At 35.2% G+C, this 15,970-nt stretch overlaps 1 protein-coding gene across 1 annotated transcript in view; it reads right to left on the reverse strand.

The window, feature by feature from the left end:
• The window catches only part of LOC139708034 (vacuolar protein sorting-associated protein 4B-like), a 119,766-nt gene that overhangs the window by 58,550 nt on the left and 45,246 nt on the right, over positions 1 to 15,970 (reverse strand). Inside the window, exons 2-3 of the mRNA XM_071620022.1 lie at positions 5,268 to 5,379; positions 3,899 to 4,034 (exon numbers count right to left, since the gene is read on the reverse strand). Of these exons, the coding sequence (XP_071476123.1) occupies positions 3,899 to 4,034; positions 5,268 to 5,379 (248 nt within the window). The remainder of the gene's footprint in view (positions 1 to 3,898; positions 4,035 to 5,267; positions 5,380 to 15,970) is intronic.

Raw genomic sequence — 15,970 nt, forward strand, 5'->3', positions numbered from 1 at the left:
TACAGACGGAACAAGCGAGGGCGCCATCACCAAAAACAATAGGCTTCTTCGCCTAACCATAATACACCTTCATGCCAACTTTGAAGATGATCGGAAAAGAAACGCAGCTGGTAGAGCGCTCACAAGGAAATCTCTGCGGCGGCGGCGGCGGCGGCGGACGCGGCGCGACGAGGCCAAATCCATAGTATCCTCCGAACTCTGTTCGGGGGATACAATTACGCAGCAACCACAATCAAGTTAGCTGAGACTGTGTAGTTAGGGTAAACTTTTTAGACTAATATTTCACATGTTTGTCCTTACCAAACAGAAACTGTGTTATGACGATGTTATTTTACTCATTTCTTATGCGTGCATGCACATGTTGGAGTATGATTGGTATTTCTGCTGGTATGATATCGAGACATATGTTGATGTTGTTTTTTTGCTTTAAGTACAAAAGGCGTATGATATGATATCTGTCACGCCATTTTCTCTCCTGCCTGATATTATATTGCGAACTTGCGATAGACTATATTAAAGGTCCTGTTTACCTTTGGGAGCAGTGATTTAAGAAATGCTCAAGATATCACATTTGATGCATATGTGTAGGTATGTTGTATCACAAAACATCCTACAATATATATATTTTTCGTAATAAAGGATAAAATATACGGAGATTACAGTATTTTTCTCAATAAACCATAACTGTAGACGGTTCAGCCTGGAAACATCTTTATAATAATGCTCAAATTTAACATCTATTATACTGATTCAAATTATTACAGTGTTTTTTTTTCTATCCCTATATAATCTCATTTTAGATTTATTTCAAAGCACTAATGCTTGTCTTTTATTTCTTCTGTAAGTGGTAAATTATGCCTTTAACCTTAATCATCATTTACATGACAAACTCAAGCCACAAAAGACAATCACAAACTAAACTCCTATTAAAGCCTGTTCGTGTTCGACATCAGTGCATGCTAAATTTTTATGTGATGTACTAAGAACAGCTCTACTCCCACAGACCACTGCACAAATTTTGTTCTGCCGCAAGTGTATGTGTGGAGAAATTATAGGCTAATCAGAATGACCCCGTCCTGTCACAGAAAACACCAGGAATCCTAGGCACAAACAGTACAGTACTACATACTGACATGCCAACCTCTCAGACCTCAAATCAGTAATGCTTAAGGTAAAAAGCAGTAATTTGAATCAGTAGTGTTGTGCACAATGCTAGATTTTACGAAAATGACAACCCGCTGGCATGCGAAGCAGCAAAGTTAACATCGCATTACCTATGTCCATTACTGTACCATGAAAAAAAAAAGTTTTTTCCATGCTAATTGTAATGGAAGTGTTCTTGCATACATTCCATTAGATTACTGAGCATATTCAAATATATTTGCATAGAAATGTTATTCCAGTGCTAAAGGGATTGTTCTCAGTACACTTTAACGCTTCTGCTGCAGCAGGCCCAATATGGTCCACTGGGTAGTCAACTCGCTGTGACGACAGGCCCATTATGGCCAACAAAACAAACATAAATCGTAAAGCCGTGAAAAAAGTCAGTACACTGTATTTTCATCTTAAAATTTTGTGCCTCGTTTTTCCACTAATCTCTTCCATGTCACATCAAATGACAGATGAAATATTACTGTATATGTTTTGTGTTCTTACATCTTCATGATTTTCACAATGAAGAGAAATACGCTTTTAAAGCTAAGCGAGAGTAGTTGGAGTGTAATTTCCTGTATCATTAAAATGAGTTGTATGTACCTTGATTTGTTCAACAGTTGTATTGAACTATAGGCTGCAGTCTGGATTTGCATCATAGCATGTTATTTAGCGAAATTATATAGCAACAACAAAAACAAAGAAATGCATAGGAGGAAACTGTTATTACTAATGACACTTTCCTCAAAATTACCAATTATACTTTGAAAGACAAGTATTTTTTTGCCTGCAAACGTCAAGTTTATACATTATATTGAAGACAGGAGAGTGAATTTTCCATTTTCTTAACATTAAAGGCACATGGTCCCGGTGGTTTAGTCGAATGCGTACGCGGGCGCACGGCGCAAGTTTCCTTCAGAGACCTATACGCTTTCGACTTCTCTTTAGCGCTAACGCTTTGACCCATTTCCCCAAGTCTGAAGATGTCCGATCCACTGTAGTCCATGGTCCGATCACAGTTCGGCTCATGATTCGGCTGAGGGGGATGACAGCTTTAGCAAACTTCTTTTGTGATGCCATACTCAAAAGCACAGCCCGCACCCTGGCGTTACTACAGACTGTGAGATGCGCAGAGAAGACAACGAAGGCAACGATACCTAGCAACACCTACGCACTTTACTCTTGATGACAGCTCAACTCCGGCAAATCTTCCTATAAACACCGACGGCGATCGGCAGTATCATCAACAGCGCCCCCGCACCTACCTTTAATTAAATACATGGAGCCTTATTTCATCAAGAACTAGAGAAAAAAAAATAATCTCGGTACAGGCATCACATTCCCTAGTGACTCTTGCAATATGAGGCCTTATGTAGCTTGAGCAATATTTTGTGGTATCTGATTCAGTGTCATTTATTACCACGTACACAACTAGTCTTCTTACGACATCTAAAAGTGTCGGACACAATGTTATGATACCATACAGTTAGCCCCCCCCCCCCCCCCCCCCAATCTGGAAGATTGATGAGTAATACCACTGATCACAAGCCATATATACTGCATCATGATATAAGCGTCATTACTTTTGTATTACTAATTAAAACGTTATTGAAAAGACAAGTTCATATTCATACATGTGGATTAAATGAATGCAGCAATGTTATTAGAACACAGTAGTGAAAGTTTGGGGAAAATAGGACAATTCGTTCGAATGTTATGCATTTTTGAATTATCTGTGCCGTCACTGCTGAATGACAAGACTACTACTGTCTATGATGTCACAGGCGTACAAAGATATAAGGAAATTATAAAGTGAATTTCACAAAATTTAATTTTTTTTTGAGAAAGTGCACATTTCCTGAACGTGTCACTGATGTATACTATAAATGTTAAGGGTAATATTATTCCCCATGCCTTCTGAAAGAGGCAAGTCAAGCGTTCTTTTGCGAGAAACGTGAAAATATGTTGACTTTTTAATGTTTTTTTATATATGGTTGTGAACATGTGACATTAGAGTCTTTAGTAGTCTTCTCATCCAGCAGTGACTGAGCAGAAACTTCAAAAATTCATAACTTTTGAACGAGTTGTCCAATTTGGTGAAACTCTTGTTGTTGTGTTCTACTAATATTGGTGCATTTACTCAATCAACATGTCTGTGAAGGTGGACATGTCCTTTAACGGAATTCTTGTCATATTGACTAGACTGCTTTTTTTCTTGCTCCTATTATACCAAATGCGTCCACATGGTCTCAGCTCCTAAACGAAATTGACTGCAATTTTTAACTCTTTAGCAACTCGATGTTAAATTCTTATGTAAAGTGCATATGCTCATGACACCTGTGTAGTTACTCTGTGTGTGTGCATGTGGGCGTATCTCTCTGCGAATGTTTCCCTACCCTTTTCATAACTTTATAGTGGATACCCTCTATATATCAACTTGCTCATAAAAACACACAAAATAGTGTAAAATTGACAAATGCAACATATGGGTAGAAATTGACATTACACAAAATAATTGTAAAGTGTGTAGGGTACAAACAAAATATATAAGAGAATACAGAAGAAAAAACAAAGACATAGGCCTAATTAGTTACATCGCAATTTGCATTGGAACTGGGGTCTCACATTTTCTTTTGTTATATTTTTTCTTGTTTTGTATTCTTTCGTTATACGCTGAGAGTGGGGATGTTGAAGATGAATGTGGCTGAACAAAGGTACACTACGTGCTGATGGAAATAATCCTTACCTATTTGATGCAGCGCCCTCCCTGACAGGCTTCTTCTTCTTCTTCTTGAGGAACTCCCTCAACTGCTCAGCTCTCTCCAGGTAGTCAGTGCTCTTGGCCCGAATGCTCTCCTTAGCCTTCTCACTGCTTGCCTCATCTGCAGAGGAGAAACTTGGTATGTTACCTATTGCCCTGTTGCCTTGGCATGCTCGTCAATGCCCTGATTTTGCAGATTTAATATATCATTTATTTTTTTTTTTGCAATGACAGAGATAACGGAAGCAAATAGTACTGCTCAACAGCACAATACTGTACATTCACATACAATATAATTGATCAATTATTTAAAGACCGAAATTGATAATAAAAGCACTTTTCTTGTCTAAAAGTCGTCAATTTCATAACTGAAAATGCAAACTTTTCGCCCCGTTAGGGGTGAAATTGTAATACATTATTAATGTACATTATAATACCTATACAATAATATTTACTCATGAGTAAATTTAGTGTATAGATGGAATTAATATACATTATAATACCTATACACTAATATTTACTTATGAGTAAATTTAGTGTATAGATGGAATTAATATACATTATAATACCTACACAGTAATATTTACTCATATGAGTAGATCTAGTGTATAGATGGTAGCCTCGCGGCCTCGAGTCTGCCCCCTTAGAGATACCTTTAGTAAACCTTACGTTTTCCCTTTCTTCTATGCTTTTTAGCAATAAAAGCATAATTCTTATTGCTCGAACAATGCGATAACATTTAAGATTTTAATGAATACATTTCAGACGAATGGAAAAGTGAAAGTGGCTCGCTCGCTCTGTCCGTACATATAGTAAAATGAACAGTTTTCATAAGTTATGATCAAAGTCCTTCACAGTGATTTTTTAAAATACGTTTAATTACCTAGAAATCCGAATTAAAATGTTCTATAAATGCGACTTTTACACTCTGATTTAGAAAAAGTCCCTATCGTAATACCTCCTCCCACATTCTCCCCCGCTCGGTCACTTTGCTCCCTTGCCGAGGACCTCACATCGTGACATAATATACCCTGGTATGTTATAACCGTATTCCTTGACACGAATTTGACACTAATTTGTTTAATTCCCTTGAAATTCGCTTTTAAATGCTCTATAAACGCAATTTTTGTACTGTTTTTACAAAAAAAAAGTCACTACACTGGGAAGGGGTGATTTAAAATGATATCATCTCATGATCACTTCTGTCATTATTTCTGCCCATCTTTCTACAGCAAATTTTAAATTTGAACCTGACCACTTACCTTTTAAACTTCATCAAATATTGTCTCAATACTATGTCCCACGCCTTCATTGTACACATAACATACAGCTGGAACCACAGTTTGACACTTACACTTTAGGCTGTGTAGAAAATACTGCACTCCATGCTCATACAGCTTCAGTGCTTCTTCATAGTTCTTCAGCTTGTCTTGCTCTGTCGCTTTTGTGACGAGGTCAATCGCTTTCTGTTTGTCAATAAAATGGTAAGTTGGTAGTTATACAAATATGTATTGAATTCAACGCACACCACGACTGGCTACATTGTAGCATCATGATTTAAACAAAGAATCTGATCATATCATTTGGAAAGAGATACACTGCATGGGCCCTTTCCTAAATGGAATATACAAATCACTATTGAGCAACTGTTGAGTGCAATACCGTACATAGAACAAGGTTTGAATCAAACTATCAAAGTATGTTTGTTCATGGTATGATGTGACAGGCACATGTCATCAATGGACATGACCATAACAGATAAAAGATATACTGGGAAATGGGAGGCGAGATAACAAAACTGGATTTTTTTAAATATTTTTTTACAATCTGAAATATATATCATGCGCAATATTAACCTCGCGATTCCCCCTTTAAGTGTAATACTTTGTATTTCATAGAATAAGTCATACGTTTAATTTGAATTTGTAATGAATATCTATGTGTGGTTCATTTTTTGCATTCCTTTTTTGAGCTACTTTGATGTATTATTTTTTTTCTATCATTTGCTGCTTAAACGTCACAATTCGGCCTTTGGCTGCGACATGTTGATATTAACAAACCATTTCAATTCAATTCAACTGTATCATACGATTAACACAAATTAAGAATTTGAATTTTCTTTTCAAAGTGAATCAGTATGGAAAGCTTTGATCAAACAGGTAATTTTTGTTTTATCAAATCCTATGATGTACGTAAACATAAAAAGATGTGAAATCGCTAACCAGAAAAGATTCCTAAGCATTGTTCCCTTAATAATCAAATGTTTTATGTTTTGAATTCATGCGCCATGATCTCAATAAATTACATGTGCACCCATAAAGGATGGTGGTGTAGTGAGGGCCCTGTCACATCTAATCCTGTCCAGGCCACGGAATGGATTTTGTGGCCAGGACCATATCAAATCACTCCCAGAGAAACTATTTACATGTAATAAAGCCTTGCAGTTTCCGTCCCAGTTACATTAAGGAGCTTTAGATTTTAGACGCTCTGACGTTCAGAGGGAAAAAAGAAACCATGTTCTGAGCGTGCGCAGAAGCGTGCGTCAACTTGACCCACGCTTCTGCGCACGCTCAGATCATTTTTTTTTCCCTCTGAACGTCCGCGCGTCTAAAATCTAAAGCTCCCTATTATATTTGATGGTATGGTGCAAGAGACAACTTGGCCTGCCGTGAGCAGACTGCCTTCTTTTGATATCCCTTGCCCTGGCCGAATCCCATGAATGACAGAGAAAAAAACAAAACAAAAGACACTTACAAGCAGCCATGCAGGTGTTTCATGTAAGGTGAAGAATAAGAAAAAAACAAAAACAAAAACAAATGATGGCGCATAGAGGGAAGCTGACAGTCTTGCACCCAACAATCATGCCAGCCACCTGGGCCCCATTTCATAAAGATGTTAGGACAGCAACTCTTGCTGGAATAAAAACTTCCAATAGGAACAATCAATCTGGAAGATGGATTCTTGACGTTACCATGACAATTTCTATTCCAGTAAAGCGGGGTTCCCACTATAGTGCGATCCATTGCGAACGCCACGATTGGAAATTAGTAACTGATCGTGGAAAATTTGTTGAACTCGTCTGAAATTTCACGTTTGGATACGAGGTTATGCGAGTCAATACGTGTTGGTACGCTTGGATGCGATATGGTCACGATTGGTCTATTTCAAGCGATACGATCAGTCACGATCTGGTCTGCCGTTCAAATACGATCCGACAGGATTGTCCTGATTGAGTTCACGATTGGTACCGATCTAACATGACTATTACGATCAGGATCCCCGATCTGGTACGTGCAGCAACGTACTGATACGTTCCAATACGAATACCGCGAACCAATACGGGCTGCTGAGATAAGATACGATATCTTTTACGATCGGGATCAGAAGCGACCCCCATTTAATACGCGATTGGACCCGAATGGGAATATCATAGTCCGGCTGACGATGGATTTCATTGTTTCCCTTAAATTATGCAGAGTGATTAGGCCTATTAATTTTATCCACAACCATTGATGATGGCAAGGCTTGACAGGCTGACGATGATGACAACGTAACCTTTGCAGTATTGCTAATGACGATTATGTTATCAGAGAGAAAGCAGCACCCAGGCCAGCCATAACCTCAGATATTCCCTCGTCTAATATTAAACGTAAAGAAATTAATAGATTATTAAAACGATATGCTCACCCTCCCTCCTCACAAAAAAAAAATGAAATAACGAACCCAAATACATAAGATCAGATGATTGCCCCTCTTCCCCAGAACAAAAACAACCAGCAAGACAAAATGAACTTTCTCTCCAATACATGAAGAAAATAATTATATGATGAAATGGAAGCTAAGAAAGAGGATGGGATCATTTTGAATGTTATGTAACATAGTATTATGTGTTATATACGCTCGATATAAGAAAGTTGGCCAAATGGATAGTATTGTTTATGTGTTTCATATTCGCAAAGTGTATGTATTATATGCCTTTTTATTTCAAAATGTCGTTATCTCATGGATTATTAAAAATTTGGTTTATTCGGCTTGATTTAGTGTTTTACTTAACTATGTTTAACATAACTGATACACACACATAACAGAAAAGTGACTCCCTAATCAAAATGATGTCACTTTTTAACAAAAAGGGAGGTTTTACGCAAAATTATTTCACAGGGGCATGTTGCCACACTTATTGAAGAACTAACTGTGAAAAAAAATTAAGAGTGATCTTCATTGTCATAATCATACGAGTGATCTCACATCCACGACAATGGTCACTTTTACATTTGCAGTAATAATGAGAGTTGAAAATAACCATTTTCCTCTAAAATTGTGCTCTACCAAACATACAAAAAAAAAGACATTGAAAAGTGTCAAAATAGATGTAAAGGGGTCAAACGATGGCTGGTGAAACAACAACTCTTAATTACTATGTACAATACACAAACAGCAGGATACTGCACCCCCCCCCCAAAAAAAAAAAAATATGTAATATACTTTTAAAAATTAACCATTTGCCTTTGATATGTACCCATTCAAGCACGATTCACTAAATTATTCTCATCTTTGTACTGACGTTAGTCAATACGTGCAGACATACAATTGCCATTTTATTTTTGCTCATTTTTTGTTTTCGTTAAAAAAGTTATCCCATATCCTGTTTTGTGTGTCTGTATAATGGTAATAGCAACTCATTAACGAGAACATCATGAACATAATGTATGAAAACATATAAAAATCTGTAATACAACTTTCATTTTATGAAATCATTAAAAAATGATTTTGATAATGTACCTTAAAAATTACGACACTTAAACCCCACACCGCTATACAATTTACCGTTTGGAAATGATAATCTAAAGATGCAGGCTACCACCTATCAGAATACAGAATAAATCAATTTATGAGTAAGATAAGGGCAAATGGGCAAAAAATGATAATGATTATAAGCGGAAGTGAAGTAAAAAAGTCGATCCCGATCAACACGATTAAGAAGCACGATTAGAAGAGATTTGCTGCGTTTGGATACGATCCTAGACGATCTGATGCGATGATCACGATCAAAAACTAATCGTGTTAATCGTAGATAATTTTTGAACCGTCCAAAATTTTCCTACGATTAACGCGATTGCCACGATTGACCTTAAGATCTGATACAATCTGATAAGACCATCACGCTTGCTGCGCGATTAAGACCACGATTTCAATCCAGGCGCCAATCGTGATAGTGGGAACCCCGCTTAAGAGTTGCTATCATATCAACTTTTTTATGAAATGGGGCCCTGGTCAGGCTGGTGTAGTGGTAGAATGATTTGCGTACGCGCGCTTGTAGCTTGCAGGGATGGGGCACTGGGAAAGGGTCGATTAGAAGCAGTACTGCATACAGTGAACGACTGTGTGTGTAATCTCTACAAAGCTGAAGTTTCACACAGTGCACTGCATCATTGTGTTGGCACGCATACACAGTGTGTATTGTTGGTTAGCTGGTGAGATCAGCGGACTCGATTACAGTGTAAGTACATTGTATGTGAGTGGTGTATCACCCCTAAATGTAATATCAACGCTAAATGTAATATCGACCCTAAATGTAATAACAACCCTAAATGTAATACATTTTAACGCTAAATGTAATAATCGAGTCAACCCTAAATGTAATACATTTTAACCGTAAATGTAATAACCGGAGACAACCCTAAATGTAATACATGTCAACCCTAAATGTAATATCGACCCTAAATGTAATACATGTCAACGCTAAATGTAAAATCGACCCTAAATGTAATACTTTTTAACCCTAAATGTAATATCGACCCTAAATGTAATACATCTTAACCCTAAATGTAATATCGACCCTAAATGTGATACACCTCAACCCTATATGTAATAACAACCCTAAATGTAGTACATTTCAACCCTAAATGTAATATCGACCCTAAATGTAATACACCTCAACCCTAAATGTAATAACAACCCAAAATGTAATACATTTCAACCCTAAATGTAATATCGACCCTAAATGTAATACATCTTAACGCTAAATGTAATACCGACCCTAAATGTAATACATCTTAACGCTAAATGTAATAACAACCCTAAATGTAATACATTTTAACGCTAACTGTAACAACAATCCTTAATGTCATTCATGTCAACCCTATCAAATATAATATATTCAACACTTAATGTAATTACGACCTTAAATGTATACACCTGATCATAGAGAGGGTAAGTAACGCAGAATATCGGGCAAAATGTCAGGGGGTATACGAAGGAGATATGACGCAACGTTCTCTCGCACTCTTGAAATAACGATAATAGATGGTTAGACTTCTTTTTGTTGTTTACCCAGGTAAAAATCACACAGTCTTATTAAATCTATCGTTTGCTGCAAAGTTAATTAGGTCCATGTGACATAGTTCTTAAATCTATCAGCTTTATCATGCTATCACATAAACATTTTGTATTCCAATCTTTATTCAGTGTTCATTATTGCTTAGAGTTTTGTTGAAAAAGAAAAAAATGGGCAAAAGTTAAGTCAGTTTGCCTTACTCATACATTCATATCAAAGGAAAGTCAATATATAAAGGGTGACTCAAAGATGATAAAAAAGACATCTATTTCTCTTTGCTTTACTGGCATTTTTAAATTTATTTTGTGTACCCTCCCCAAGACCAATTATTGTCCAAGTTTCGTGTAAGTATAGTCGTGATTACCAGGAGTCGTGAACAATGTCATGAGGCTAATATTTCGGACAGTGATTTGCTGCCATGTCAATGTGTGACAGATATTTCGTCATTGAAAACATTACATAGATAATGATGGTTCGTAAAAAAATTGCGAAATCTTTCTAAATCTTTCTAATTTCTAATTTTCTCAATCTACTCGCTTTATCATCCCGTTTCATCAGTAGGTATATGTTTTTTTTTCTTGCAATATTATTCATATTCAGAATTTCCTTGCAAAGAATTTAAGTTGCCCATTTTTTTTCTTTTCATCAAAACTTTAAACAAACATGAACACTGAATGAAGATTGGAATACAAAATGTTTATGTGATTGTATGATAAAGGTATAGATTAAAAAGAAAAGCTATGTCGAATGTACCTAATTAACTTTGCAGCAAACAAAGGAATTAATAAGACTGTGTGATCTTTACCTGAGTAAACAACAAAAACAAATCTAAGCAGCTATTGCTGCTCTTTCAAGAGTGCTATGAAAAGTTGCGTCATATCCCTTTCATATACCCCCTGACCTTTTGCCCGATATTCTGCGTTGGTTACACTCTCTATATTGAGGTTTTTACATTTAGGGAGGTAATTACATTAAGCGTCAAGATGTATCACATTAAGAGTTGACGTGAATTACATTTAGGATTGTTATTACATTTAGCGTTAAAATGTATTACATTTAGGGTTGTTATTACATTTAGCGTTAAGATGTATTACATTTAGGGTTGAAATGTATTACATTTAGGGTTGTTATTACATTTAGGGTTAAGGTGTATTACATTGAGAGTCGATATTACATTTAGGGTTAAAAAGTATGACATTTAGGGTCGATATTACATTTAGGGTTGACATGTATTACATTTAGGGTCGATATTACATTTAAGGTTGACATGTATTACATTTAGGGTTGTCTCCGGTTATTACATTTAGGGTTAAAATGTATTACATTTAGGGTTGACTCGATTCTTACATTTAGCGTTAAAATGTATTACAATTAGGGTTGTTATTACATTTAGGGTTAAGGTGTATTACATTTAGGGTCGATATTACATTTAGCGTTGATTTTACATTTAGGGGTGATACAAGTAGAAGCTGACAAGGCACGATAAGATGGCGCTCAATGTGACCGCCTCTACTGCGCTACGTCTCATTGTCTAATGGCAAATGTTAAAACTGCACTCGGCAATATCTATTGGAAACTAGTGAGAAAATAATTCTTCTGGGAAGGAAATTAAATCCCTGCAATTGTTTGTAAGGATTGACTTATTATTTTTAGACATTAATACAAGGACAATGGAAGTGTTTCTGCCAGATTTTTTTCCCGATAAAGTGGTTCATGGCTCCGATTAAGCAGTTGAAATAACACATAAAAATTTTGTTGCATCAAGTTTTGTTGCACATAAGCGGGATTCCCGCTAAAGTCCACTCACAGTGTGCCCCTACCAGATTTATAATTAGAGCAAACATTTCAGAAGGTTTTGAACTTTTAATCAAAGCAACAGTTTCAGTTGAGTTAATAACCTGTATAATATTTTCTTTTATCATGATAAACACTTTTCTCATGTGGATTAATTCTTCTTTTGTAGACTCAAGTAGCAGAGAATTAAAGTTTTTGTCCACAATGCTTTTTTTTTTACTCTGCAAACTGCAATTCTAGCCACACTGTTGACTTTATATTTTCTAGCATATACCCAAATGCCAAGGTTCAGACAATGTAAAGCGGACAGGAGACAGACAGTCATTGGGTAATCCGCTTTTGCCATACACAGTGTTGTACGGAGTCATTAGCATTGTTTTTTTGTTTTTTTTTACACCAATAGAATATTTATTGCCTCCATAATTCAACATTCTATATCACAATACAAAAAGTGGGAAAAGAAAATACAATGAGCTTCAACAGACATTCTAGAGATTTAAAATTAAAACCCATAAAACTATTTACACAATGTACATCATTTGCTTTGGTTAATTAAGATCTGTTTTCCTACTATTCAAATCTTCAATTCTTTTACAAATTTCTCTTTCAAACAAAAGTTGCAAACTAATTTCATTCTTTTCCGGTTCTATTTCTTAACAGTATTATGTGACCCTGCATCACAAAACAAACAGAAAGTCGCCAGATATGAAATTTCAGTTAAGAGCATATTCTGAAAGAACAGACTTTAAGCTTTAAAATGATGTCTAACTCAAATTAAATCGACTATCCTAATCTATATAAATACTGGGAAAAAAGCACAAACTCAAGAAAAGTGTGAACTGAGAAAAGAGACTCTGAGGTACGGTGTCTATTCTAGTGCTTAATCTTTACCAAGCCGTGCTGGCTGTGCGACGAATTGGACATAAAACAGGAGGTTAACCGCCGGAGTAACAACAATGAAGGGATTATCAGATTAAACTGAAATTGAGCATGCCTTATTAACACATTCTGTCCATAATTAATGTCAACATTCAAAGCAGTAGCATAATCCTTTCACAAGTTATTAGAGTTGAAAGCGAAGCGTGTTTACAAGGTTTCTCGGAAATGAAAAGGGGACTCTAAAGACACACCTTATCACACTATTGTACCAAAAAAAAAGTTTGAGATAAATTGCTACAAAAAAAAACAACACTTTCCTGCCCGTTTTATGGTCCCAATTTTTAACATTATCTAGAAGAAGACTTGCTCTTTCAGGAAATCTGAAAGAGTCAAGATCGGCTAGGTTGCCCCATTTCACCTATTTTCAGTCCTCACGCGAAATCAGTGTGTGCGACTTTTTGTTCGTTTTTGTGATGCACGGTCACATATATTCATAAATACACCAAAATGCAATTGTCAAAAACAAATCTGCTTCAGTCTCCTTATGGGCTTTTAACACATGCATTCCTGTTATCTCAAAATCAACATAATATGAATTTGATTATAACTGTTAGATACGAAAAGAAAACTTTATTTAATATACACTCAATAAAGGCATGTAGATAATCTTCATCTGCACCGCAATGCTAACATTTTCCATATCTTTTGATATGCCATCTTTACAAATTCTTTTTTACTGGTAGTAAATTATACAAAATCTTAGAATTTAATTCTTTCAATTTGTTCTCTTTACAATAACATAAGTTTCTTTTGAATATATTCATTTAATCAAATGATGCGTCCGGTATCTTTCCCCAGTATATACGACATATGTTACTACCGGGAAAATGTGTACGCAACAGTTTGTAACATTGTTTGGTTGAAATATCATGGATACTTTTTTCTGCTTTCTTATTCCTATTCCTATTTTAGGAATTTGTAATGATCTATTATGAAACTTCATACATGATTCCGTATAATTGCTTATCAATAATTTTGGGATGGCCTGGCGTAATAAAGTAAAATAAAAAAATCAATGTTTGCTTACTTTTCTGTCGTTTAAGTTTAGCCACAATTTCTGTAATAGATATAAAATTACCATTCTTGAAAATGTCTTTGAAAACACAATTCCACTTTGATACCAACCATCATAAAATAAAGTATTCTTGTGAAAAGTTACATTTTTATTATACAATAAAATTTCATATTGTACTCCACGTACCATGGGTTGATATTTTAAACAAACATTATTCTTTATCATTAACCGAGTTTCCAATATTTTAATCTAGAACAATGGGAGTTGATTCTTACTTATCACTTTCATATTCATACAATCCAAATTGGAATTAAGTAACAATTCTAATCCACCAACAGAATTATACCAATAAAAACACAATTGCACCTATACCGTGTGTCTAAAAAAATATATACAGTTTTGAAATGGCTGCCGAATAACAAATATATGATTCTGGGGAAAGGGTTTATATGTATCGATAGCTTATGGTCTCAACTTTCATATGACACCAAAAAGTCTAAAAATAATTTATGCTTGAATAAGCACTGCTAACTTTTGTAAAGGGTATGGAAATTAGGCTGCACAGGAATTAGCCTTCCAATTTTGCAAAAGGTGAGTCCGTTGGAGCTTACAAAACTGAAGTTGATATGATAGGTAGGGATTATGTAACATTGAATATTCAATTATGGATTGACAAAAAAAAAAGAATGTCAAAGTTGTTTAAAGTTATTTAATCTTCAGGTCAATGGGTAACCTGAATAATAAGTGGCCAGTAGAGGTGACATTTCTTTTTCAACAAAATGTATTTGTATAACCAGATGGGGATTATGTAAATTCGTTATTCAAATACATTTTGTTGAAAAAGGAATGTCACAGCTACAGGCTACTTATTACGCGGGTTACCCACTGGCCTGAAGAATAAATAGCTGACATCTATGACATTGTTTTTTTACAATCAATAATTGAATTTAATTTCTATTTTTTTTCTGATTGTTTATCAGAAACAAACAAATTGTGTCATCTGTATAATGAAGAAATTATTTTATTTCAAAATTTTCCTCCATCTTCAAACCAGAAATACCATTTATATACTTATCATTTCCTTAAATTAAATTTAATTCTGCAGCAAGCACAAAAAGAAAAGCTGGAAGAGGACAGCCTTGTGTAATACTTCTTTGTATTAAGAAAGAAGCAGATATCTAGCTATTTACTTACACTAAGCTGCGTATATCTGTGCACAATATTTTTATCCATGTCTGAAAAATATTACCAAAATTACATTTGTTTGAACGCAACAACACAAAATCAAAATCATTTACATCAAAAGCTTTTGAAAAATCTGCCATAATCATTGCACCATCTATTCCTTTTCCTTTGATGCAGTCAATAATATCGATTGCCATTCGTATATTAAAAGCCGATAATCGACTTCCGATATAACCTGTTTATATAAGCCATTTTTTATTTTCGTTTACAATTTCACTAACCACTGAATGCAAGCGTGTGGCTAAAACTGCGGCCACTATCTTATAGTCGCAGTTCAACAGTGCAATTGGTCTCCAATTTTCTAAATATCGCTGATCTCTTTTTTTTAAAAATCAATGTTATGAGGTCATTTTTTGAGTTTCAGACACTTCTTTCTTTTTGAAACATTGACAAAGAAATTTCAGCAAGACAAATTGAAATTCATCCAAAAAAGTCTGATTAAAATCTACAGGTATACCAACAGAAGCGGGTGATTTTTTTTTTTTTATTCATTGAAAAAACCGCACGTTTGTATTCAGCAATCGTTAGCAGACCGTCGCATTTGTTTTTCCCTCTTCACCCTATACAGGAATTTGAACTGAATTGATATACTGATTTTGCTTATTTCAATCATCATCAGATTTATTATATAACAGTGAATAAAAGTTTACTACTTTTCGCAGTATTTCTGTTTGCTCAGTTAAACATCTGTCGTTTTCTTACAGAAAACAACCGGTTTATCTCTTTT

This window comes from Diadema antillarum, unplaced genomic scaffold (assembly GCF_040938485.1).
Source record: "Diadema antillarum isolate AM-2024a unplaced genomic scaffold, OU_Dant_1.0 seq00001294_RagTag, whole genome shotgun sequence".
NCBI classification, from domain to species: domain Eukaryota; kingdom Metazoa; phylum Echinodermata; class Echinoidea; order Diadematoida; family Diadematidae; genus Diadema; species Diadema antillarum.